The 26,555-nt window shown below is 31.8% G+C and overlaps 1 protein-coding gene across 1 annotated transcript; it reads right to left on the bottom strand.

Moving 5' to 3' along the window:
- Window positions 1-2,659: 2,659 nt before the first annotated feature.
- On the bottom strand, window positions 2,660-25,079 carry LOC147066336 (SET domain-containing protein SmydA-8-like). Its single transcript, XM_085956069.1, has 4 exons — window positions 24,996-25,079; window positions 23,127-24,373; window positions 5,119-5,288; window positions 2,660-2,878 (listed from the first exon to the last, which is right to left on the bottom strand). Exons 2-4 carry the CDS (start codon window positions 24,292-24,294, stop codon window positions 2,717-2,719), a joined length of 1,500 nt encoding a protein of 499 aa, XP_085812195.1. The 5' UTR covers window positions 24,295-24,373; window positions 24,996-25,079; the 3' UTR covers window positions 2,660-2,716.
- Between the last annotated feature and the right edge of the window lie 1,476 nt (window positions 25,080-26,555).

The following is a 26,555-nucleotide window of genomic DNA, read 5'->3' as shown; positions in this document are numbered from 1 at the left end:
ATAATGTATTAATTATTATTTTATTAAATTGACCGGTTTCGTTGGCTTTAATGTAATAATTTTATTGTCGCCTGATGTACATACATCAGTGTTGATCAGTTAATCAGTTGACAATGCCCCATTGAAGCAGATATTAGTGATATATGACAGAATAAGTATAACATATTACTATGTTTTAATTTTAAATGTGTATAAATGCAAATACAGCTCAAAAATGTTGGCCCTCTATAACAAACCTTAACACCGAAGAAGGGAGAAGAAAGAACAAAAACGGTGAAAAATTATTTAGTATATCGTGGGGTATCGTGGGTCTAACATATATTATATAAATATGTATGCTAGAAAAAAAATCAAGGACATCCACATAAAGCACAAAATAAATTAATATTATGCCTGATTTAAGAGGGTATGTCAAACATTCAAATTTCAATTACTCCATAACATGATTTGGCAGTAACCCTAACCCTACGATATACAAAACTTTATCATTTTAATTAGAAATGATTCACTCTTTTTTTTCAGATAATAACTGTGTTTTGATAACCGTGAAAGTCTTTAGCGATAGATAAACGAAGGACTTACCGAATACTATAATGAGAGCTCCCAAAAGGGCTTTGTGTGAGTTATCCAATAAATGCCACGGGCACTCATTTTCCGTGAGCATTTTCCGATCATTAACTCAAAAGGGGCACCTACGTCGCGTTACTTTGGCTCTGCCTGCGATCGGTCGCTTTGCCAACGATGAACTGCCAGGAAACCAGACCTGGACGCCAGGAACCTGTTCCCGTGGAACAATGGGACCGAAACACTTGAACATAACGGAGGACAAAGGATTTGGTAACTTGATACGTAATTTATGAGACAATGGCCTCTACCACCATCGGCTAATGTGGCAAGAGGCTGTTAAAATGTATTGTCTCAACGTGCAAAATATTTCATGAAAGTTGCATTCTTTAGAAGCCAGGTTTTTATTAGTACATCATATTTTATAAATAGTTTTTTTTTTAAATTTAGTATGATAAATTCTGTGGTAGGTGACAAATCGATTATTAGAAAAATCATAGTTTTAGCGTATCTTATTTCTAATTTAAAATACATTGATTTTCCTAGAAAATATATAAGTATAACTAAAATTGAACACCGTTTTATTTATATCTATCCGAGCTTCCGTATTGCGACCGCATCAAAGTTCGATTCGATATAAATAATATAATACTTACAAGATAAAAAAAACTATTTATATACCACGTATTTCTGTTGAATCATATAAACTTGACAATTCTATGTATTAATAATTTAGGACAAATAACAAATAATATCAACTAATCATTTTTTTGCTATTTTGCAACAAACAAACAAATATAGAATACTGAAATCATTTTGATTTCCAAAGTAACGCACGTATATATTAATAATTTAGTTGCTAGGACCGCCCCCTTAGCAACCAATAATAGTGGATTGGATTACGGATTTCTTCCGAAATAACTTTTCATACAAAACAGAATTAACTGAAAATGAATTCAATTCTACTTAAAGATGGCTAAAAGTATTAAAAGAATACATTGGCATCGTGTTCTGATATATTCTAAAAGTTTCAAATGTCTAGCTAGTCGAGAAGTCAGTTAAAAATCGATTGCAAGATTTGTACTGAATAAACAACCACCGGACAAACAAGAATACGAGCTAAGAAAAACGTGGTAAAAAATACAAGTTATCAGCATGTTACTCTTTGTGTTAAGAATGAGTGTAGAGCTACTGCACTAGTGTGCCATTAATAACATCTAGTGACGGAATTACGAAACATGCGAATAAATGCAATTTACTAAAAAAAATCGAAACATGTGCCCCTGCAGTTAATACATATTAGATTATACCAAAATACTTAAGGCACTATTCCAACTGTGTAAGATGAGTTCAAATGAACGTTGTTGAATTTTAGGATATAAATTATTTTTAATTTGTTTTGTGTAGATATAACGTAAGTACGTTCCATGTGTTACCTTGGCGGCTTATGAAAGCAGACAACGGCTTTAATTTTCAAAATTCGGTCAGCATTCAAACATCCATCTGAGCATGTAAGGCCCAGTCTTTTGGGAATCGGTCGTACTGGGCAGGTAAAATGTTTGTTACAATAACTATTCTTAAATATATTTAAATGTGTAATACTTATTTTCTTTACATTATGTTTCATGTTATGTTAATAACGACCTTAACAAATAATTTGTAATGTCCATGATATTATGTGAAAATTAATAAATCATTTTCATAAACTTCAAAAACATACATACTAGAAAAACCTTAGACAAAATTGCACAAAGTAGGATTTAAACTCACTTCAATTACCGTATGGGTGAGTGCTTTTATCAATTAAGTCTATCTGTCATTAAGCGATTCCTCAGCTGTCATTCTTGGCAATAACTACGCTGTCTAGGGTGTTTCATTTTTTTCTAGTAAGTACGTATGTTTATGAGGATTTTCAAGTTATATATTTTTAATAAAAGTATTCCTGCATTCATAATTATTTGTTTGTCTGTAAATTCAGTATTAAATAAAAAATGATTCAATCGATGTTAAATTTTAAAGGTATTTTTGCCATACTCTTCCGCAAATATTCCATCCATTAAAACAGTGTTTGAATAAAAAAAATAACACAGTGGTAAATAAAATAATATCATTTATTTTTATAAAAATACATTCACATACATTGTACATCACGTTATATAATATTTTGGATCAGTTTATTTTCATATTCGATCAATTTCTGGATTCCCAAACCGGCAAGGTCCACGCGAACTTTCAGCTCCTTCGGAGACAGGACGTCGTCCTTCAGCACCTCGTAGCACTTTTTAATATTATCTATCACTTCTTCTTCAAGGCCCTGCAATGAAAACAAAAAAGGATTAACAATCTGATGAATTAATCCAATGTATATTTTAACCTAACATACAATCATATTTCACGTAGGTATACAAAGATTTTGAAAAAAACCTTCTCTTATATAGATGGAGCCTAAACATATAAAAGTGAAGGAAAAAAGAGGACGTTTAATCTATTAACTAGATTAGCTACAATTGACTTTGTATTGCACGTTCATTTGAAAATAACTTCATATGTATTTCTAATACGAGATCTATTTAACAATTTGGAACATGTATGATAGAATCAATCACAATGAATAGATAAGCAACAAATAATACAATAATTATATATTATTAAAATTATTATTAATTTAAAAAATTCTTTAAACCGTTTATATCACTCTTACACGCTTACATGCGAGTAAGTAAATGGCATATAAATAATGCATATCAAAAAATGGCAGCCATTGCTTGAGTTAGGAAATCTGAAATGCCAACTTAGTAATATTAATGTGTACAGTTTAACCATGCTTCATTCATTCAGTAAATGTATTCAAATGTCATATAGTGTATAAGACTATGTCTACATAGGTACCTAATTCAAATTCTTTGCATGTCTAGGTAAAACTCTAAACCAGGCGTGTTCAATCTACGGTCCTTGACATTGTATTAATTGTGACTATATACATAATAATTTTGATAAAAAAGATATTCAGATTATTTTATCATGTCTCCTTTACTATTATTTTATAAAACATATATTCACAGAAAACTATCTATAATCTACACATTCACCCATGATTCATATCATCGAATTAGTACATTTATGAGCTATTATTTTCAAGGATGAAGCACGCGAAAAATAAAATTAAAACAATATTTTCTGACGATCATTTACGAAGAACTCACTGAGAATTGTAAGCATTTCTATTAAACCAGACATGTATGCTAACTATATTATATATTTTATGTGGGCCCATGACGATTCCTCTTCACTAAAATGTAGCCCAAAGAAGCGAAAAGGTTGAACACCTACGCACTAAACAATTATTGCCTACTCATACATACAAACTTCTCACGTCTCTTCTAATAATATTTATTACCAACATGCAATAATTCTACATACATAGTTATTTCACTAATAGTGACCGTGTGAATAGAATTAAACTATTTACATGGTAGCATGTATAGGTATATTATGTGTTAGCTACATATTGCAGCCTATATAATACAAACAACATACATTCGCCAGGCTTCTTTTGACAACTAATTTCTGTCTTATTTTCTGGTGAATGTGGTGAATCTAATATAAAATACAATATATGAGAAGATTCACAATTTCCGCAGGAAGGACGACTGGTCATATTGCGTATACCACAGTACAAATATGTACCTACCTAAACATTTTCTTCTTTATACTCCACCGTTCATTAAGGTAAATACTACGCCTACCAGAGAAAACTAGCAGAAAAATACGACAATTACCATTTGAATACGTGTATTAATTAAGGCGCTAAGTACCAAAAAAATAAAAAACTGACAGTTTTATAGAAAAATGTTCTACATACCAACGCCAATAACGTCAACTATGGTCGAAGTGCCTAAAGCAAGTCAAAAAAATACAGCAAAATATTTAAATCTGGCGACGTTGTAAGTCCGTTGGCGTGTTTTATTTATAATGGTGTAAGTACCACGGCAGTGATCAACGGCATTCAATATAAAATGGCTGACGACGGTGTGTTGACACTCACGAGTTCTTAATTCCTAAAATTATGGAAGCTGCCGAGATTGCATCACACTGTGAAAAAACATTTTTCAAAAGGTCTGCTTCATGTAATACTGCAATGACTCAGTATTTTGTAACCACAGGCAATACTACTTTTTGGTACTTAGAGCCTTAATTAATACACGTATTCATTTGAGACATTTTTTTGATAGTTTTCGTTTTAAAGTGTTTTATTAAAAAAAAAAAAAAAAAAAAAAAAAGCCGACTGTCCTCAAATATTACCAATATTGAATGCGCGTTTCTTTTACGTGATGATAATATATAACAGTGGAATTTCCTACATATTTTAAATTGACCTTCTAAAAATTTAAAAAATATATATATTTGAATACACTTTTGTATAGGTACTCATTGTGTATCTCCATTTTAGGCACACTCACTGAAAGCTAATATTAATATATGCTAATTATTTATCATAACACAACTCTACTCAAATACTTCTAAACTAAACATTATCATTAAATCTGTACTAACCGTCGTTAGGGGGGCGCCCTCCTGCCGCCGAAGCCTCTCCAGCAGGCAGCGGTGCAGCCCCAATCGCAGGCGAGCGGTCAGGGGAGCCCCCAAGAGCCCTAGGGCGTTGCAGACCTCTATCGACTCGCGGGACAGGGTTTCTGCTCGGGACAGCCACTCCGCAGTCAGCTCTGGAAAAACAAATTGACTTGAAAAATCTTTTAACTTTTGTGTCCAACTATACAATGAGCAGAACTGTCTCAATTGATTCGCATCTGGAACGGAGACACTAAACTAGAAGATGTCATGTTAAATAATATGAACTGTTTCAGGCTGTCGTCAAATCTTTGGTATGGGATATAAATAATTGTATTTTAAATACTATTGATTTTACTGCAAGAAAAGTCCATTGCATCGCTGTATATAGAACACCATATATTATGTAGGAATGCATTTATTATATTATACTATGTTTGGTAACAGGTTATATGTTAATAGAGTTTGCACCCAACTCAGTATATGCTATAAAGTACAAAGCATGCCTTTTGTTCCATGGGTCATTAGTTCGAATTCTGCAGTTGGGTCAAATCCGTTCGTTAATTTTTCAATCAGATTCTGTATTTGAATCAAAGATATAGATACAATCGATTAAACCGAATAGTAAACAGCCAATCCTCGTTTTCAAAATGTCTGTTTATATACATCATCCATAACGCTGTTTATATGCTTCTCCTTAGAGAAGAAAATTGTTTAATATATTTTGTAACTTGACATAGTGTTATAGTATTTGTATTCGTATATATGTTTTATTCAAATATCAGCCATATTTATAGTAGTGGCTAAGGATGGATGTAGGCTGTTAAAATAGTGCACACTAAACTTTGTCAGTCATACTTATTTGTTTTCATTGAACTAAGAAAACAATTTGCAGATGGTGCAGGTTAGTTTTTAAAACTTCATTAAACCCTGCCTAAACCAAACCATATTAATTTAAGTATGCTGTGGACAATCCGCAAAAAATAGTGCACACCTTTTCAGTCATACTTATTTGTTTTCGTTCAATTAAGAACACATATTACAGATAGAGCTGGTTAGTTTATAAAATTCATTAAGCAATGCCTATACCAAACCATAATAGATAAAAACCATAGACTATAGATATAAAACTATTATTCTCTCTATAAAATATCGAAAATTATGTATGATTTAATGACATAATTTTAGATATTTTATAAATAGACAAGTAGATATGCTTTTTACAACTATTATCTATTATTGCTTAGTTTTCGCTGGGTTTAATTGAATTTTAAAAACTAACCAAAACAATCTCTATATGTATTGGATCAATGAAAACAAATAGGTGTGACTGAAAAGTTTAGTATGCACTATTTATTTCAGATCTTAACAGCCTACCTCCACCCTTCGCCACTGATATAATAGTAGGATTTTCCATTAAATTATCTAACTCATTACGTGCGTCCATCGCAACTATTGCGTTGTCCATTAGATGGCCATTAGATATAATTAACATGCTATTTAAATGTGGTGATTAATTAGTAGTTAACAGGTCCGCAGTGAATGAGTTAAACTAAAATATTCACTATAAACAACGAAATCACGCGAGTCACCATAAACTTAATTTTCTAATTAAATCTATTTATAATCATTATTTCTCATCCATTAATCATAAAATCTCTAATAAAGGAAATTACAACAGCTGCTGCTATAACCAAGTACACTTCAAAATTACACTCTCCAGACCGTAATTTCCCAACCAGTGTTCCGAATGAGAGGAACTGGCGAATGTTTCACGAGCTCTGACTCAGATTCTGAACCATAATTTTATTTTGAGATCTTTCAGACATTTTTTTCTTTTATAGTGTTAACTGTCAATTCATGGTGGAACTGCATTTTATCATTTGATTATTTATTTGTAATTAAATGAAACACAATTTTATAGTAGGTACTTATTCCACTTTTTAATTAAATTCTGTACCGGTTCCGTCATCTTCAAGTATAGTTGATAATGTCCCCTTGAAGAGGACGAAACTGGTACAGAAGTTAATTAAAAAGTGGAATAAGTACTATAAAATAATTGTGTTTCATTTAATTACAAAAAATTAATCAAATAATACCTTACAGACATTAAAAAATATTAAAAATATTGTGATTTCAATATAATATAACTTCTCCAGACTATATAAATCATAATAACATTGACCAAGGAAATTTTCATAATATTTACGAAATCAATGAGATAAAAACAAACAGATTCACACTGACAAGAAAATAATGACAAAAAATCTCAACGTAGTGTGTTTGTCTCACAAAGTTTCACCCCCACTCTGCTAAGCTGGTTGTTTATTATAAAATTTATAATACATTACCAATTTGAAATTAACTTACTAATATTCATTTCACATTGAAAAACCTGTATAATGGTGTGCATTATTTTAATGTTTTTGTAGTGTAAATGTATATATATATATATATATATATATATATAATGAGCGAATTAGAACTAAATTGGCGTTTTCCTGGTAAATTATATGAAAATAATAACTGCGCAAGTAATTCCTACAAGTAGAGCCCACGCATTCTTCTTATTAGGAGTTCCTTTGTTCTTTAAACTGAGAACAGACATTAGTGAAAACACGTTCACCTTTTCAAATGTTTATGAGTTCATTAAATCCAACATTGGAAGGTAACGTTAATGCGTATTTATATTTTACTTTACACCTAAATAAATACCAGGGTATTACACTGAATACTGTCAGCTAGGGGTTGCAATACTGGACAGAATTTTAAATCCCGGGATTATGTAGATTTTTTCAATTTCAGAATTTTGTGGCAAACCGACTGTGAAATTTTATCGATTTACCTCACTTTTTTTGTTTCTCGAGATTAAAGTTTTATCGGATTCAAAATTATTTTTTTCTCGAGTAATCGTGTTTGGTTTATTGATATCTTGAGATCTCGAGAATTCTTGAGAAATATCTCTCTCTCTCAACATTCTTTATGAATTTATCCCTAAAAATAAATATACTTAATCTGAATTCAAAAAATCTTTTTGACGTATCTGATGTGGACACCTTTTTGTTTTTTTCAGCTGTTTTCCCAAAAAAGACTTTCGACGATCTTAAAAATATCCATTTGTTTTCATCAAAATCAATATTTTTTAACTTTTCCGACCCAATTCTTAGCCGCAAAGTTATTTTCTTTTTATTCTCAGAACAATTTATCGAATTCTTGAGATTGTCGTTGATGGTTTCTCGAGAATCAAGAATCATCTTTTCTCATTATTTCTCGAAACGAGAAATCTCGACCACTAACTAGTATAACTCTACCCATTACACAATAATATAATACTAGCTGAGCCAGCTGGCTCTCGCCAGTCTGTCTCGCTAGGTCTTGCAGACGGCTTGGCGGTGTTGGATTTTAATATAATTCTGAAGTATGCATAGATGGCGCCATAGTTTTCTCTTCGGGATGGGTTTTTTATTCACGTCAGACAGTTTGACATTTCGCTGATAGTAGTAGAATGAGGTTGCGGAATCCTTCATCCAGCAGTGGATTGATCCTAGTTGATGATGATGATGATAACGATATGAGTATGTAGATAAATATAATATCACCGATTTTGATAAATACAGCAATTCAAATGACAGAAAGGAATAGAATCAGGCTAGAGAACCCTTCATCCAGCAGTGGATTGATCCTAGTTGATGATGATGATGATGATAACGATATGAATATGTAGATAAATATAATTTCACCGATTTTGATAAATACAGCAATTCAAAAGACAGAAAGGAGTAGAATCAGGCTAGGGAGGGCTTTATCCAGCAGTGGATTGGTTCAGGTCGATGATGATAATGACAATATAAATATGTAGATAAATATAATATCACCGATTTTGATAAATACAGCAATTAAAATGCAGAAAAGTATAGAATCAGGCTAGAGAGGCCTTAATCCAGCAGTGGATTGGTTCAGGTCGATGTTGATAAGGATGATATAAATAGGTATAGTATCACAAATACGTTTAACTGCTAGTAGTAGAATCAGGTTGTGGAACCCTTCATCCAGCAGTGGATTGCTCCTAGTTGATGATGATGATGATAACGATACGAATATGTAGATAATTATAATATCACCGATTTTGATAAACACAGCAATTCAAATGACAGAAAGGAGTAGAATCAGGATAGGGAGGCTTTTATCCAGCAGTGGATTGGTTCAAGTCGATGATTATGATGACGATATAAATATGAGGATAAATATAATATCACCGATTTTGATAAATAAAGGAATTCAAATGACAGAAAGGAATAGAATCAGGCTAGGGAGGCCTTTATCCAGCAGTGGATTGATCCTCGTTGATAATGATTTAAATAATATGTATAACACCAATTATTGTTGAATACCTTTTAAATATTTTTGGGTTATATGAGCCAATTCAATTGAATGTTTATAAGTTTCATTGGTTTAAAAAACAGCCATAAAAAAAATGTTACGTTATTAAATTTTGACATAATATTCTATGGTTGATCCAGTGTTGCCATGTCTACTTAAATTTCAGTAGATCAACTGATATTTTTTGCCAATATACTGAATTTTTGATTTTTTTTCGAAATTCAAGAAATCTACTGATATTTGTGTTTCTCCATAATTGTAAATTAACTGATGATTCTTTCAATAATAAACTTGAAATGATTTACGCATGACGTTTTTTGATGTTATACACTTCTAAATTGACATAAAAAGCATTGTAACTCTACCCAAGAGCGCCATTTTACCCATTAATATCATCATTGCTTACAGTAAATTAATATTATTAGTTATTGTTATTCTTATTAGTTTTAAATCATATCTAATAAGCCACATTTTTCAAAATCTACTGATATTTTATGAAATCTACTGAATTTTTTGTCAAAATCTACTGAAATTTTAAATTTTGACTTGGCAACACTGGGTTGATCGCATAGTCAGTGTCGCCATGTCTATCTACTAATTTTTTAAATTTTGGCTTGGCAACACTGGGTTGATCGCATAGTCAGTGTCGCCATGTCTATCTACTGATTTTTTAAATTTTGGCTTGGCAACACTGGGTTGATCGCATAGTCAGTGTTGCCATGTCTATCTACTGATTTTTTTTTTAAATTTTGACTTTGCAACACTGGTTGATCGCATAGTCAGTGTTGCCATGTATATCTACTGAATTTTTAAATTTCAGAAGATTTTGAAAAATGTGGTTTATTAGATATGATATAAACTAATAAGAATAACAATAACTAATAATATTAATTTACTGTAAACAATGATGATATTAATGGGTAAAATGGCGCTCTTGGGTAGAGTTACAATGCTTTTTATGTCAATTTAGAAGTGTATAACATCAAAAAAGGTCATGCGTAAATCATTTCAAGTTTATTATTGAAAGAATCATCAGTTAATTAACAATTATGGAGAAACACAAATAACAGTAGATTTCTTGAATTTCGAAAAAATATCAAAAATTCAGTATATTGGCAAATTTCAGTAGACATGGCAACACTGCTGGGTTGATCGCATAGTCAGTGTTGCCATGTCTATCTACTGAATTTTTAAATTTTGACTTGGCAACACTGGGTTGATCGCATAGTCAGTGTTGCCATGTCTACTAGAATTTCATTAGATCTACTGAAATTGTTGTCAGGAAAAGAAGAAATAATGATATTTGTGATGAACAAAAGTCACTTTTTACATGATTTTTTAAAAGACACTTGTGAGATTATGTCAATATGCACGCTTTCACCAAACACAATCGTTGAATTTCATACATTTTTGTCAATCAATGGTATTTTGAAGAAAGAATCAAAAAATCTACTGAACTTTGAAAATGTTAGTTGGCAACACTGGTTGATACCTTTTAAATATTTTTGGGTTATAATGAGCTAATTAAATGTATATAAGTTTCATTGGTTCAAAATAAAAATTGATTCAACAGCCTTACAAAAAAAAAAACAAAAGTGACATCATATTTTAAAATTTTCCTTGGTATCGTAAAACGCCGATATGTCGTACGCCCGCGTTTGAATGAAATGATCAGTTTTAATCGGAATTCGTATAAATGTTATTGTTTATTTGAATATTTATAGTTATCTATGGGTGCTTGTTATAAATGTGAGTTATTATATAGTGCTGTGCATTTTTAAATTATTAGGAGACGTAAATAATATCACCTGTCGTTTTTTACATAAACAACAAATAATGACGGATGTTACCTTGTTTTTAAAAGTGATTTTTTTGTGACTGTGTTAAGTTATATAAAATTGTGCTCACTTCAACTTACAGTCACTCGAATGCATCTCATAAGTAAATATGTGGTGAGTCAATTGAAATACCGTATGTTAGTATACATAGCGTAATAAATTTATAGTGTCAAAAGACTTGATTTCCGTCAGAGGTGTAGAAACTTAACATAAACAGAGAACTTAATTTATAAAAATTTAAATAAATCAGTTCTAATATGTTTATCGATCAATCTTATTATGATTAGTTTGTGAAAATTGATTGTATATATCGGTTAAAACGCATTTTAAATTTAAAGCGGCCATTTTTGTTTAGTCGGTTCGAGTGTTGCAAACATTGTGAAAAAATAAATTTCCATATTGTCAATAATGTGACGTATGTGCCGGAAAGCTTTAGAGAAACATCAATATTATATCGCAAGATAACTTAAATTCGGAAAACCCTTCCTTTCATACTCTATATGACCTATTTGAATTTCGAACATTCAATTAGTGTGTTTGGCGTTTGAACCCATCGGACGTGACGAATAAGGCACACAATCGCTCGCAAAAACGGGCAAAGCTGTAGGATAATAATAATGAAAGATGCTAAATATACCCAAAATACTATAACTTTGACGAATTCAGATACATATTAAAAAAAAAAACCGAAATATCACACTTTCTTTTCAATGTTTTGTAGTAATAATTAGTCAACATAAAAATAATATCACTGGTCTGTAGCGACATTTATATGGATGTCTTATACTCGCGTAAAAAGTACAAGAACTTCCAAAAAATACTGTAATAATATGTAAATCGTATGTAGGTATCACAACCTACTTGATTAAGTCAACAATCTGAGCGAAAGACCTGTAGTGAAATATTTTTTTATATGTGGTGTCCACCAAAGGCACCGAGACGTGATGGATAGCTTCGTAAATTAAACATTCAATTTCCTAAAATATTAATGAGCACTTCCATGATTGTTAAATTAATAATTATATTATTATAATTATCTACATCATTTTCTGATACCATTATCTAATGATATTTTTCTGAGGTTTCAATGCCATTTATTTAAATTACACACCTTTACTCGACAATGGTTTTTCATTGTATACTAAAAAAATTATACATTAAACTCTTTCTGAAATATTGTATTTTCAATAATTTCAATCCCTGGGTTTCGATATCAAGAAGACAAGAAGGCGGCAGCAATCCCGGGATTTCTACTGCCAACCCGTTACAAACACATGAATTTTATTATTTCACCGTCGGCCAGATTTCCTTAGTTTTGATAGAATACTAAAATTAAACTCAAAGTACGTATAATAGATAATAAAAAATATTTTACAATTCAGGAGGTGAACAAAGGTAAACGTTAGTTTTACTATATTTTCATGTAATTTCTCAAGAATGGAAAATAAATAGTATTTTACAACGTTTTTCTTAGGTCGTCTTCTTATTTGTCCGGTACAAATCTTGCAATCGATTTTTAACTAACTTCCCGACTAGCTAGACATTTGAAACTTTTATAATATATCAGAACACGATGCCAATGCATTTTTTTAATACTTTTAGCCATCTTTAAGTAGAATTGAATTCATTTTCAGTTAATTCTGTTTTGTATGAAAAGTTATTTCGATACCATTATTGGTCCTAGCAACTAAATTATTAAATAATATATACGTGCGTTACTATGGAAATCAATATGACATGTCAAGTACATTTTTTTTTTGATCGCTTAAGCAAGTCAAGTCAAGTTTATATGATTCAACAGAAAATTTAAAAACGTTGTATATAAAAAGTTCTTCTTATCTTGTAATTATGTTAAGTTAATTTATATATTACCTATATTATAGTAGACGTTAAATTACGACACTTTTTACGAGGAATTTTCGAGGTCAAACAGACATTATTTTTCCAGTCGCAAGATCGAACCGAGACCTATAACTTCAAAGACGGTCAACGTGGGTGCGAACATAGGTGGAAAACCATATCTTTTTTTTTTAATAAGTTAAAAACCTCTTTTGGAGACAACCAATATCCATGCAAATTACGTAACCGATGATGATGTGATGACATATAATATAATAATTATTGCGCACTAATCACTATTACATTAATATGCTTATTGATCCTCCAATCTGCCACTTAATAGTAAACTAGCGATATGACGTCAAGGCACATATCCGGTACATTTATAACATCGTGTTGATATTTACATTATTTGGTACAGAACGGTTTGAAAAAAATATTTCTTATACATAATTTGTAAAACTAGGATAAATTTGGCAAAAATTTGGCACCGTTTTTCACAATATTACTCGTTTGCGGGTGATTACCTTGATTTGAGATTTTATTTGAGTTTTATCGGTCGCTCAAAATGAATTTCTACGCAGTTTGATTTTGTGCACGATCAAAGATAAAATTAAACTGGAGTAAAAAGAAATTATTGCGCGTTATCCAAACGGAGCTAAAACTTAAAACACGTGTTTGCTAAATCGAAAAGAAAGCACAATTAAACGTTAATATTTATTTATTTTTATTAAATCATTGATAACATAACCTCATTGTGGCTTAATTTAATAAAACGCATTTTTTTTGTAGTACTTATTCCACTTTTAATCAATAAATTTGGACCGATTTCGTCCGCCTCAGAGGGATATTTTCAACTGAATTGCGTTTTATTAAATTAAACAACAATAGAATGCAGTTCTACCATGAATTGACAGTTAACAAAATAAAAGAAAAAGAAAACATAAACTCATACAATATTTTCGATTAGCTATAATTCATTCCGAAAACCGACAGTTTTCTTGGAGTACTACTTTAATCGGTACAAGTCAGTTTACTGGAAGCCAGGCGGGAACAGCGGCAATTTTCACTGTCGATTTCGGCAAAATTCATGAATTCAAGAATGATATCCTAACCTAATCCAGTAACCTAAACTAACCAAATCTAACATAACCTAACCTAACAAATAATCCAGTAGGTATATTGGCTATTTTCAAAATTTGTTTGCCGCTAGCTTCCACTAAACTGACTAAACACACTAGAACCCTTTATTCATTGATTACTTGTGTATTTACATAATAATATGTTTGTATATTATGATCTCAACAGTTGTTTACACATAATATCTTTAAAATAGATAATGCATCTGTCAATACCAACACCTTGACTTCGATATTCAAAATAATCTATGGTTATAGGTTAACGCAAAGACATGTCGGCCTATGTAAAGTCATTAATAGGTCGACGTTTAAAAAATGTCACGCTCGCTTAATTCTTTCAACACAGTACGTAGCCAAAGCTGTCTGATTAATTAATTAGCGATATTTTTTCATCATTGGCAGACCACACCTGCCACTTTTTAAACATCCCAACTCTTGCGACCTCAAGACCTACACAAGCAAATTCTTGGCAATCGTTACCAACATAAAGAAAGAACTGAATAATGTGCAATCAATGATCGATAGTAATTTAGTACCAACAATCAAATAATTAAAATTATTATTTAAACGAAAACGCATAATTCTATATAGGTAGGTATCTTGAATCATTTTTATTTACCTAAGTATTTACTTAAGTATATTTAAAATAATAAAACTACACACGCATTATTTTATTTAGTAACAATCAAATTCAAACAGGCAATAATTATTTTTCTTTGGCAACGATAACATCATAAAAACATGGTGCATGCCAATTTTTCAATCCTAGTTTATCTACCCCAAGAGAATTCTTAATAGTTCTAGATTATTTTTCCATTCCTCCGACTGAAAACGATCACAACATTTTTTTCTACGCACAAATTAATTATTTACAACCCTGATAATTAAACACAATAACTAGGTATAACAAATAAGTAATTAAGAAAACTCGCGGAATCAATATACACAAAATATTATTTAATATAATATACGCACGATTGAGGGGATCCAAACCATCTGCTGACCACTGAAAGGCGGCCAATCTTACTCGGTGCGCCCATCTCACTGACTCTGGTGATCAGACCCTCGCAGCTTAGAAGGACATGCGACGCACTTGGGCGGCTAAACAATCCTAACTTCGATCTAACATTTCGCTAGAAAACGCGATGAAAACTGAGAAAGAAATCTTTGTCGATTCATTGCTCTGTTCAGAGTTCCTTAAACGTTTTATTAACGCCATCCTCTTCATTTTATAAGCACGCATTTTAATAAAATTATCCGGCAGTAAGAAAGACAAGTACCTAATTTATAATGTTCTATGAATGATAAGTAAGTTAGCTTTAGCACAAGCGATATTTTCAAATTATAATAAATCTACCAGAGTCATAAAGAAGGAATAAAATTATTATCAATTCAGAAATGCAACTTAAATTTCTACTGTCGATACAATAATATTTCTGCATCATAAAGTTACAAAATAAAAACATAATTTATTATATAGCATAAAAGAAATAATGAAAATACTTTAATTATTATTGTTTATAAATCTATCATAAATATAATGTTTCAACAGAAATGAGAATTTTTCTTGGGCTTGTTAATTTTTCCGAAATATCTGTATATTTTAGTAGTACCTTACGATGACAAACACTCCATACTGGGCGATTATTTAAAGCCTACCTTGTTAATAAAAATATGTTTAATTGCAAATTGACGTACACTTTATTAAATAAAAATAATTTAATTTGCCAACGACGTCTATATGTAAGAAAGTAGAAATGTATTATAAATAAATACAGATAACAGCACGTTAGTTAAAAGTTTAAAACAATATGCCGCGTCACGACATCTCTCTCTGACAAGTGTGTTCTTTTTCTCTGATCTCCACAGTCTACCTCGTTCCAAAAGTCACCCTTCGCCACTGAGTACTTACATAAATGATCAAAAGTATTATTTTAGATTTGGAAGTGTTTAGTAATTGATTATATGTATGAAATGTTTCTTTATAATTCCACGTCAAAGGGTTATTTCGTAAATATGACAAATATATCACAAAAATAATTAAGCACTTAAAACACACACTAAGTTTTTCATTCATAACTCCAAACGGCAAACATTGATTTGTGGATAGTAATATTTTCTATTCTGTACAACTTGCTCATTTATTCAAATTACTAGCTAAGACGACGAGTATTTCGTTTTCGAATTGATACAGTAAAATTGAAATTTACTCAAAACTGTCGCAATCATAAATTATTTACAGGTTAAAAGTGTTTTTACAGATGGCTTTCACATTTATTTAAAAAATCATTTTGACGCAACACATTTTAAGAAACACCAAAGAACGGATACTTACAGACATATTTTATAGCTACATTTTTATCATAAACTCGCACTTCCCACATGCCTTAAAATACTCGTTTATAAAGTAAAGTTAGGGCAGGTCATTACTTCAGATGCAAATTAGCCTTGGCTCAGCAGTGTAAGTTAGTGCAATCGTGTCACTAGCACAGATCGAACGATACGTCTATCCGGATGACTGATTCTGGCTATTTTTAACACCTTTATTAAATTCACACAATGCCATTGTGAACCGATAGCTAGGTACTCTGAGTTACAATTCGCTTTGTGTGCAGCTTTAACGCGGAAATATTTAACGCACGTGGTAATAATGCATTACAAAGAATAGCCTTGCCAATGATGCACGATATTGCAATAAATAGCATTTTATACGGCGCGATTATTATTCCTACCAGACTTGTACACAAGCAGTATAAATACTTATGGTAATTGTAAGTATCCCACCTAATACTGACCTAAGAAAAAACACTGTCAGTATATTATTATTTAGGCCAGTAATAATATTGAATTCCGTAAACAAAGTAGAAGCCGGAAATTTGGTAAATTTGTAGAGTTTTACTATTGGATAAAGAATATTTTTAGTAGTGGGCAGTCTACGCCAGAGCTTCTCAATCTTTCCAGTTATTCTAAACGTTTTAATCGTTTTATTTTTTCATTATCTCTACAATCCAACGTGCATCTAGCTTCGGGAAGAAGTTTCTTACCAGTTTTTTGAACACGAAAAATTGATGTATGCCACATGCTCAACCTATTAAGTACCTACATTTTTGTGTATACAACGTAAACACGTTGTAAACACGCATTGAAAAATAACATATGTATTTGTCAGAACTGGAATTTGAGACCGAGACCCACGACTTCACAAGCGAACACGATACTACTAGACCAACATGGGCGCCATTTATTCAGGTTTATAATGTTATACACCTACATAATTTGAAAACACCTCACCTACTCGTAAAAAAAAAATTTTAAATACGACGCCTGACGGGACTTGGAACTGTATTCACTAGATTCGCTCTGATGATCTTATGTAATTACGACGAAATTAGCTAGTTGTTTTTACATGAAATACTTACTTGGTGAAATTTTTGGTTATCGGTTTTTGTATTCAATCAAAGTATCAATTAACGATTAAGTGCCCTAATTACTATCCGACGCCCGGATCACTCCAAAGCTTAGTTATAAGATAATCCCACTTGATAATAATTTAATAAACTAATAATTACATTATTCAACAAATAATTCACAAGATTTGATAATTGTTCTTTAATCTCAAAAAAGCACTACACGTAGGTACCTTTAATATTCCGTCTTATAAATTATCAACTATAATTTAGTTGAAAGCTTTTACTTTAATAGTATGGAAATATATATAAAAAAGTACACGAATTATGTTAATTAGGTCATTACAGTATAAAATCACGTCTTATTAAAATAAATTTTCTATCAGTGTATTTATTTATTATGTTATTATTTGCTTTAAATAGTTATAATTTATAGTCAACATTGAATAAGTGTGAAAAAAATTATACCTGCATATTATCGGAAAGTAAACTGTGGGAAGGTACAAAAATGTCGTAATTTTGGGAAACACTCATCCATCTGTAGTACCAACCTATATACATATTTGTAATAATTAATCGATCACAAATTTGATGTGCATCTATCCCAACCACGTATTACTTTTATGATTTAGCATTAGTAATTAGGTAGGTACGTACATGCTTATTTTATTCTACTCCTAAACTTCATAGGGGGCAAAGACTTACAGACTTGAAAAACACGTTATTAATATCGGAAACTGCCTTTCGCTTTTCTCACATAGATAATAATTTATCCGTTATTTCAAAACCAATGAGATTTAACTACTATAACAGGGTAATTTTGTATTATAACAGTTACCTATTCCAGAACGTTTTTAGTACATATGCTTGCAGTGACATCCCGTGGGGCTATGTGGTGTCGGCAAGTGAAGGAATGAATTCGAATATTATAACTTTTGAAAGCAGTGATGGTTTTTCATGGAGCAGACGATACGGTCGATTCGTTAGAAAGTGCCGACATATCAATTGATACTAAACATTAAAAATCCTGCCAATCGTTGTATTGTATGACCCAATGCCGGTTTATCGCACTGGGAAAAAAATCACAAGGGGGGCTCCAAACCTGTAAATGCAGCAGACCTCCACGTACCTACCTAAAAAGTCAGCCTATTTCGTGTAAATGCTCTAATCCTCAGTAGATGATGACTAATAAAATAAATATCGGTAAATATGTACCTAACAAATTTCCATTCAATTTGAGACTAAATAATTACAAGATAAAAATAACTTTTTATATACCACGTTTTTAAATTTGCTGTTGAATCATATAAACTTGACAATTCTATGTATCAATAAAAACGTTTTATTGTACTTGATGGAAATACTGAATAAATATTATAGAATATTTAAATGTCATTTGACATTTCATATTTATTTCCATAGTAACGCACGTATATATTAATAATTTAGTTGCTAGGACCCCCTTAGCAACCGACAATAATAACATTCCATACAAAACAGAATTAACTTAAAATGAATTCAATTCTGCTTAAAAATGGCTAAAAGTATTAAAATAATGCATTGTCGTCATGTTCTGATATATTCTAAAAGTTTCAAATGTCTAGCTAGTCGTGAAGTTAGTTAATAATCTTCAATCGTCCAATACAAATCTTGGACAAACAAGAAAAATAATGTACTGGACACATAAGAAAAAATCTGTACCGGACAAACAAGAATACGAGCTAATAAAAACGTGGTAAAATGAAAGGGGATGGTATTCTTAGTTTGCCTAAGGGCGGCACTGTATGCCTATTTCAATTTGTAATTATTGAAAAATCAAAATTCTTTTGATTCACAACGTTGAATACGTTTTTTTGTTATTAAATTAATACATAAGTACCTAGGTATACGTGCCTATGTGTATGATAATATTACGCAAATCTTTTGACTTTACTAGCGACAAGAAAATGTGTTAATTTCAATACTGTATACTGGCGCAGGCAACTTGAACAGGTATATAAATTGACTTGCGTAACCAGACACTTGCGCGCTGTTGCGTATTTTTCATTGTAAATTGTACGTATTGCAGTTTGCCGTATCACAAGGGGTGGCCGTTTATCATTGTTGAGATAAAAAAAAAATAACGCGTTGGTCATGGAACATTGCACATAGTAATGTTCCAGAAGATTCAAAAGAACATTAATTTAATATTGATTGGTATCAAAAATATCTGATAATGATACTGTCAATTACAGATAATTTTATAGGTACGACTTGATACTTAGGAGCATCTACTTGCGAACCTACTTTTGAATCATACAGAATTGTATATAAATATTATACGATATTATTGTATTTCTAATTTACTTAAGTATGTACCTAGGTAGTGGGTACATATTTTCGTCTGTATTTCCCTTGGTGTAGTTATTATTACGTATACAAGTGTTTTATTTAGACAAGCATGTGATCTTAATGGTATACAACCATCTTTGTGCCAACTGGCCAACTGCATAGTACAACTTTCTGTACATATTATGTAGTTACGTATCGTCGCTAATTTTCTACAAACACGTATCTCAATTTTTGTCAGTTTTGAGTTGTTTGATGTAATGAATTCAGAATTTGAATACGCACATATTCCACTAACACGTATCTCAAAACATACTTTACAGCATAATAGATTTAAACAATAACAAAACTCTTATCACAATAAAAGACTTTTATAAATATTCTAAACTCGTATCTTGAGTTACGTGTTTGTAAGTATACAGAATACTGAACTCCGACAGATAATTGTACTGAAGCTCTTTCTCGTTAGTCAAGATACGTGTTTGCTGCAATAATATTCACAGTAAAATTGCAACGCATTCTCCTATCTCCGACAACATGACTGATCAGTTGAAACTATAGTGCGATAAATTGAAGAAACATTAATTTTTTTCATGAAAATATGTGTAACTATACTAAATGGATATTTCATAGAAGAAATTTTATTTCTAAATTAAAAACTGAGAGAATAAAGTTGTTATTTGCCTCTCCTGAAAAGTTGTGATTTTTGAGATACGTGTTTGTAGAAAATTACAGACGGTATGTAATTAGCTTTAGGGAAACGCTGAAATTTGCAATGAATAGTGTAAAATTGCTACCTTGATTTTTCCTCGGACTAAACAATATGTTAAATACATAAAATAAAAATTTACATTTAAGCGTGTTCTTTAGTTTAGTTCTGAGTTTATCTACAAATACATACACGAAACAATACAAAATATTGTTCAGTGTAATAAATTATTAACAATATAAATCATAGTCTCAACTTCTGCATTCATAATAATTATTCATAATACAATGCGTTGGGCAAACTTCCGAGACGCTAAGTAGTTTTTGAAAGATCTGTCTTATAACAGCTGTGGACCAAATATCTCAATATTCTAACAGCTCACTCAAACAGTAATTGCTACTTATCGTTTTATTAATTATCTTACTGAGGCAGAGGAATAGCGTAATATTATTATTGTTAGTAAATTCATGCTAAAACTATATTTTTTCTGGATTCATTCAAATGTGTGCGATACCTACCAGCGGAGGTTTTTTTTTATTAAAATGATGCAATCGATTCGTCAGAAATTTTAAAAGGGGTCCTCTAAACAGTTCAGACCAGTCATACGATTGTCAAATTATATCTACCGAAATCACGAGTTGAGTATCAAATTCTACCGAAGGCCCTGCAACTAACATAAGAAAAATTGTAAATAGAACATATTTTTTTTAAACTAAAACGTTTCGTTAATCGTTAGTCTAAAATAAACTGATTATATTTTGTGAACGTCTAAAATGTTTTAAACCAACTCCCAAGCAGCACGGTGACGTAAGAACCGATTATTATGATCCATGATCAAGTTAATTGTACTTAAATTTTTTGTAAATTCATTTGAAGTGTCATAAATCTTTCAGTATATCATATATTTAATGTATCAGAATGATATATTACACAATGAATATTTTCTGCTGAAAATAACAAGTACATAATCCCGCCGTTTACCCGCGCTTGCTTGAATTTTTTCACGTTGACATTCAGAGCACTGGGCAGAAATCACATTGCGTCAACAACCGCGAGGGCCATCGCAATGCTTTGTTTTAATTAGACAGTCGGATTCCCCTTGTCCGTGCCAGTTCTGAGTTGACCGTCATTATTATAATTATACAAGAGTTTCTCTTCAATTTCATATTTTATCAATTGCTTATATTATTTTCAATATGTATGTATGTATATGCATTTATATTTTTTTAATCTTTGGCCAATTTTTTGAGCTTTTTTCATTTGCATAACATCTCTGAATCCAACAAGAGAATCGTTATGAGGTTTTATAACAATGCGTTTGTATCTTTTCCGCAAATCGAATGTTACATTTTGGCAAATGTCGACTTTGTTGTGAAAAGTGAAAGGTAAGAAATAACGGTGTGAATGACATACAATGTATAATATATTATGTCCTACAGAATAGTGATCATTATTATCTCCCTATCGTGATATTGAAGCGATGACATTGCGATATCTCGGGCGATAAGTTACAAAGCAGGTAACTAAATACAACCGCGAAAGGTGTTACTTCTTTATAAATAAAATACTCTTTTTATTCTTCTATTAAAATTTAAATTTCTCACTCAGATAGACGAGTCCATAAAACATTGAAATCTATAAAGGATTTTCATAATGCATAGATTACAAATCTGCTGAGCTATGAACACGCATTTTCTATGGATTATATATAAATAATTTGGAATAGGTACCTCAAAAAAATACATATATTTTTTAAATATGGTTACCGAGTTGTCATCGAACCCGCATCCACTAGAGCTAAAGATATCTCAAATTCCGTTAATAAAACACACTGACCGAAATACGATGACTAAGGGTTATTGTTAGGTAGTTTAATAAGGAATGTTACATTCTTAATTCCTGTGTATTATTAATTGAATAAAAAATAGTTATATTATGAATTAAAACAAAGCACAATATAATTCCACATAATTTAGGTTTCGTCTGATTCAATGAGAGTAGAGCTTCTGATTTCTTGACTTTATTCAATTCTCTCATTCTTCTTTCTTTCTTTTCTCAATCACAACCTCTAAATTACATACGAGATCTCTTATTTAAGTGGACGATCCTAATTGTTATTAAATTATATGGAATGAATACTAGATACTTTTTGTGTTTTATTTTAATAAATACAATGTCTATCTAGGTACTGATAATTTGTCACTTAACAGCCATAAATAATGTGCATAATTACATTATACATAAACACGTGTGATCTATTACCTACTTACCGGATCTATGTTAATCTACACATGCATAATATATATTTTTTTTTAAATTATGTCACTGAAAACATCAATATAAAATATATTACCGTGCCAATGATAACCGTCTGCGACTCCCAATGCCCACAAAATTTTATTCTTCAATTCTAACACAATGTGATTAGACTTTGGAAGAAATTTGTTAAGCCTGCATTCAACGAACTCATAAATTGCATCCGGACTATCTATTTGCAGAGATTTGAGGAGTCCGGCAATAGCGCCTTGAAGAGCTCCCACTTGACGGGCGGCTACCTCCAGTCCGCACAGCTCACAAGACCAGCTGCTTGAAAAGTTTAAAGGGTCGTTTGGCAAGATCACACCAGAACATGACCTGTCCAAACAACAAAAAGCACTTAAACGCGTTCCTCGTTCGGTTGTATCATAGCATCGAAGACAGTCACATTTGAAATGTTTAGTATTCAACAAGTGATGTCGTCTGGCAGGGGTTCCCCATAAAATTCCAGTATAGGATGTAAAAATCTCTGATCCTTCAGGAATATTACTGCTTGCGCGAACCGACATTTTTCCATATTTATCAAACGAGCTTCGCGTGTTGGGGGAACAGTTGTGATTTAGTAAAGCGGCAATTGGAAATAATCCTCGAAGGTTGACAAACTCTCCATCTTCAGCCAGCATTACCATTTCATACGCGTTAGCATCCAATGCACAAGATGCTTGCATCATCAGCGCTTCTTCATTAGCAGATATTTCAAAATACTCTTTCAAATATCTTACTTCACTGCCATGTTGTTTTGATTTGTGAATCGCAAGATTCATTAAAAGCTCTTGTTTTTCTTCAGTCAAAAGTAAAGCTCTCAGTGGGACTATATTTTTAGCGAAAGCTTTACTATCTAAACTATCACGAGCATCCGTAGTTTTCCAATTATTAATCAACTGACACTCTTCCAAGTGTGACGGAGACGTCTGACATTCAAAACAAATTGGTAAATCGCAGCCATTATCACAAACTCTTTCCGATTCGTTACTATTGTAACAATTAACGCAACCTTCAGTGGTTTTGAAGTTATTCTTTCTTGGTCCCATTATCAAAGCGTGGTCGACGAATATTAGGTCTCCTGCATAAATATCTCTGCTGGAAAATATGCCACGACCTTCCACTGGAGAACTCAGCAATGTCCATATTGATGGAAATTTATTCTCTGGTATTTCTGCGAGATGATTGTTCACTAATAAACGAACTTTTTCTAAACTAGACATGTCACGATAAAGATGCAACTCGACTGCTTAATTATTTCATCATTATTAATTACGTGGGTTTATTCTATCTACCTGTGTGCTGATCGTATTATTAATATCATTTACAACTACTCAGTGGCGGGTAAGATTTAAAAAAAATGTACAAACACAATCTGTTATTAGACTGAATACTCAAAGTAAATATAGGTACTATTGAAATAAAACAATAAAATTATTGTAGGAAACATCAGCATTGTATACAATGAGCGGTATTATCCACTCGATCATTTTACTAGTTTCCCTCCGTAAGTGACAAACATGTTTCATGATATAAATCGAAAATGTTTTATAATAAATTTATCAAAATATCCACAAACGTTTTAATTTAAGAGAAACCGGTTATAGGATAACAATACAATAAAGTTTCTTGTCTTTGTTTTTAAGTTATAACATTGATAAATTTTCTCAAAATAATTCATGGATATTATGTAGTCATAGATTAAACTTCACTAGGTATTGAATATATATAATTAGTAATCAAATCAGTAAGGCAGTCTAGATATCACATATCTTAGTGCTCTCGTGGTACATTTATTAATATTTTAAACTGAGATGTTGTCATCAAACATTGATGACATATTTGGATTAAAGAAATATTATTAAAGACATGCAAACATTTTATGACGAACATATTATCAGCAACGCACAAATGATATAAGTACCTGCCTACACCTCGAGAAGGCGTGTCCGGAAAACTCAGTGGGAAATTAAAATAAATAACACGACTATTCGATGGAACTCGGAATCCACGACTGACGAAAATGTATAAAAATAGTAATTTCTAACATTATGCGTTTAAAAATATCGGAAACTATACAGGAAATAGATAGTAAATAGACCCCTCACCGCACACCGACCCGTAAATGGTCCACGGGTCTTAAATAGAAAACTGTACCAACAAGATCGTTAAAAAATACGTGAAAACACTGCACTACTTGTACACACCTATTTCAATATTTTACTCTGACCTAGCAACGTACTTATGACATAATAATTATTATATTATATTTCTCAACACAACTGCAATCTAGTTTCACCAATTTAGGTATAAGTATGTAGTAGGAAACTTAATCAAATACTTTTTTTCTAAACATTTATTTGCTTTTGGCACTGTATTTGAATTTATTTACATGGAAACATAATTTTATTAAATTAAATACAATAACAATAACTTTATTAAGCGTGAACAACAGTATAAAAAAATAATCTTTATATATATAAGTCTTTGTACAGTTTAAAGTCAGGCCTGAATGCCCTACCCTGTTTAACCAACCAGCCATCACTGTACTGTATCAATGTATCCTGGACCTTAATTATTGATATTACTACACAGACAGCTTGGTAGAACAGAAGCGCCAGCTTCAGGTAAGCACAGGGCGCACACAGAAAAATGGTAAGTATGGGGGGGCCATTTCGAAAATTATCGATAATATGACGGCGAGATTAACAACATTTAGCAGATGCACTGGCTTTCGCATTTACCCCATTTACCCTCGCGCTTTTCTGGGTGCACTCCCAACACCCAGACACTCCGCATTTTTAGTCTAACGATAAACACTTGACCTGCAGATATAAAAAGGGTGCTCACCCATGACGTATTGCGAGTTGTCGTATCCACAAGTAGCTATCGCTATAATTATTATTAGGATCGTTAGTATCCAATTATTCATGAGTGCCACGGGTCTTCCAGTGACCACAGGCCTTCCGTGTCGTTGAGAAGACTGTTCGACACCTAAATTATCCTGGTCACGATCATCAGTCATGAGGTCCAGACAAATGGGGAGAAGAGGTTAATATTCAATTGACTTAATAATTTGTATTTTTCTATTCCTGGGGCGGTCGGGGCTTAATCGAAGGAATCCTGGATTTACCAATCTTTTTGTTTTATTTGTCTCGTTTTTATTGGGGGGGCACGATAATCATATCCCCCGCATCCTGAAGCGGGCCCCCATGCCACGATTTTGGCAGGCCCCCCAACATATCGCTAAAGTTAAGGGCAGTGTAATGTTCTACAGTAGAGTTCCCCAAATGGTATTCTGCGGAACTCCAGGGTTCCGTGTCAAATATTAGGTATTCTGTGTATTTTTAGCTAACTAAAAATAATTATAAAATAAAATATCCGTCAACTTCCTTTTACTGTTAAAGTTAATTTATGGTGTGTGTTTATCTCACTTAACTGATCGTCCTATCAAGCCAGGCCCTCAGGCTAGAGCCCCATCAGC

Source organism: Rhyacophila brunnea, unplaced genomic scaffold (assembly GCF_057557595.1).
Source record: "Rhyacophila brunnea isolate RB1 unplaced genomic scaffold, BYU_Rbru_1.0 scaffold_5, whole genome shotgun sequence".
Lineage (NCBI taxonomy): Eukaryota > Metazoa > Arthropoda > Insecta > Trichoptera > Rhyacophilidae > Rhyacophila > Rhyacophila brunnea.
This window is presented reverse-complemented; position numbering and strand designations above follow the sequence as displayed.

What these genes read in the sequence shown, in the direction of transcription:
- LOC147066336 (XM_085956069.1), bottom strand. Translation starts at nt 24,294, where the DNA reads ATGTCTAGTTTAGAAAAAGTTCGTTTATTAGTGAACAATCATCTCGCA. An exon ending in AGACGGTTATCATTGGCACG is followed by an intron (nt 5,289 to 23,126) that starts GTAATATATTTT and finishes TTGTTTTTCCAG; the next exon opens with AGCTGACTGCGGAGTGGCTG. An exon ending in AGGGCGCCCCCCTAACGACG is followed by an intron (nt 2,879 to 5,118) that starts GTTAGTACAGAT and finishes TTTTCATTGCAG; the next exon opens with GGCCTTGAAGAAGAAGTGAT.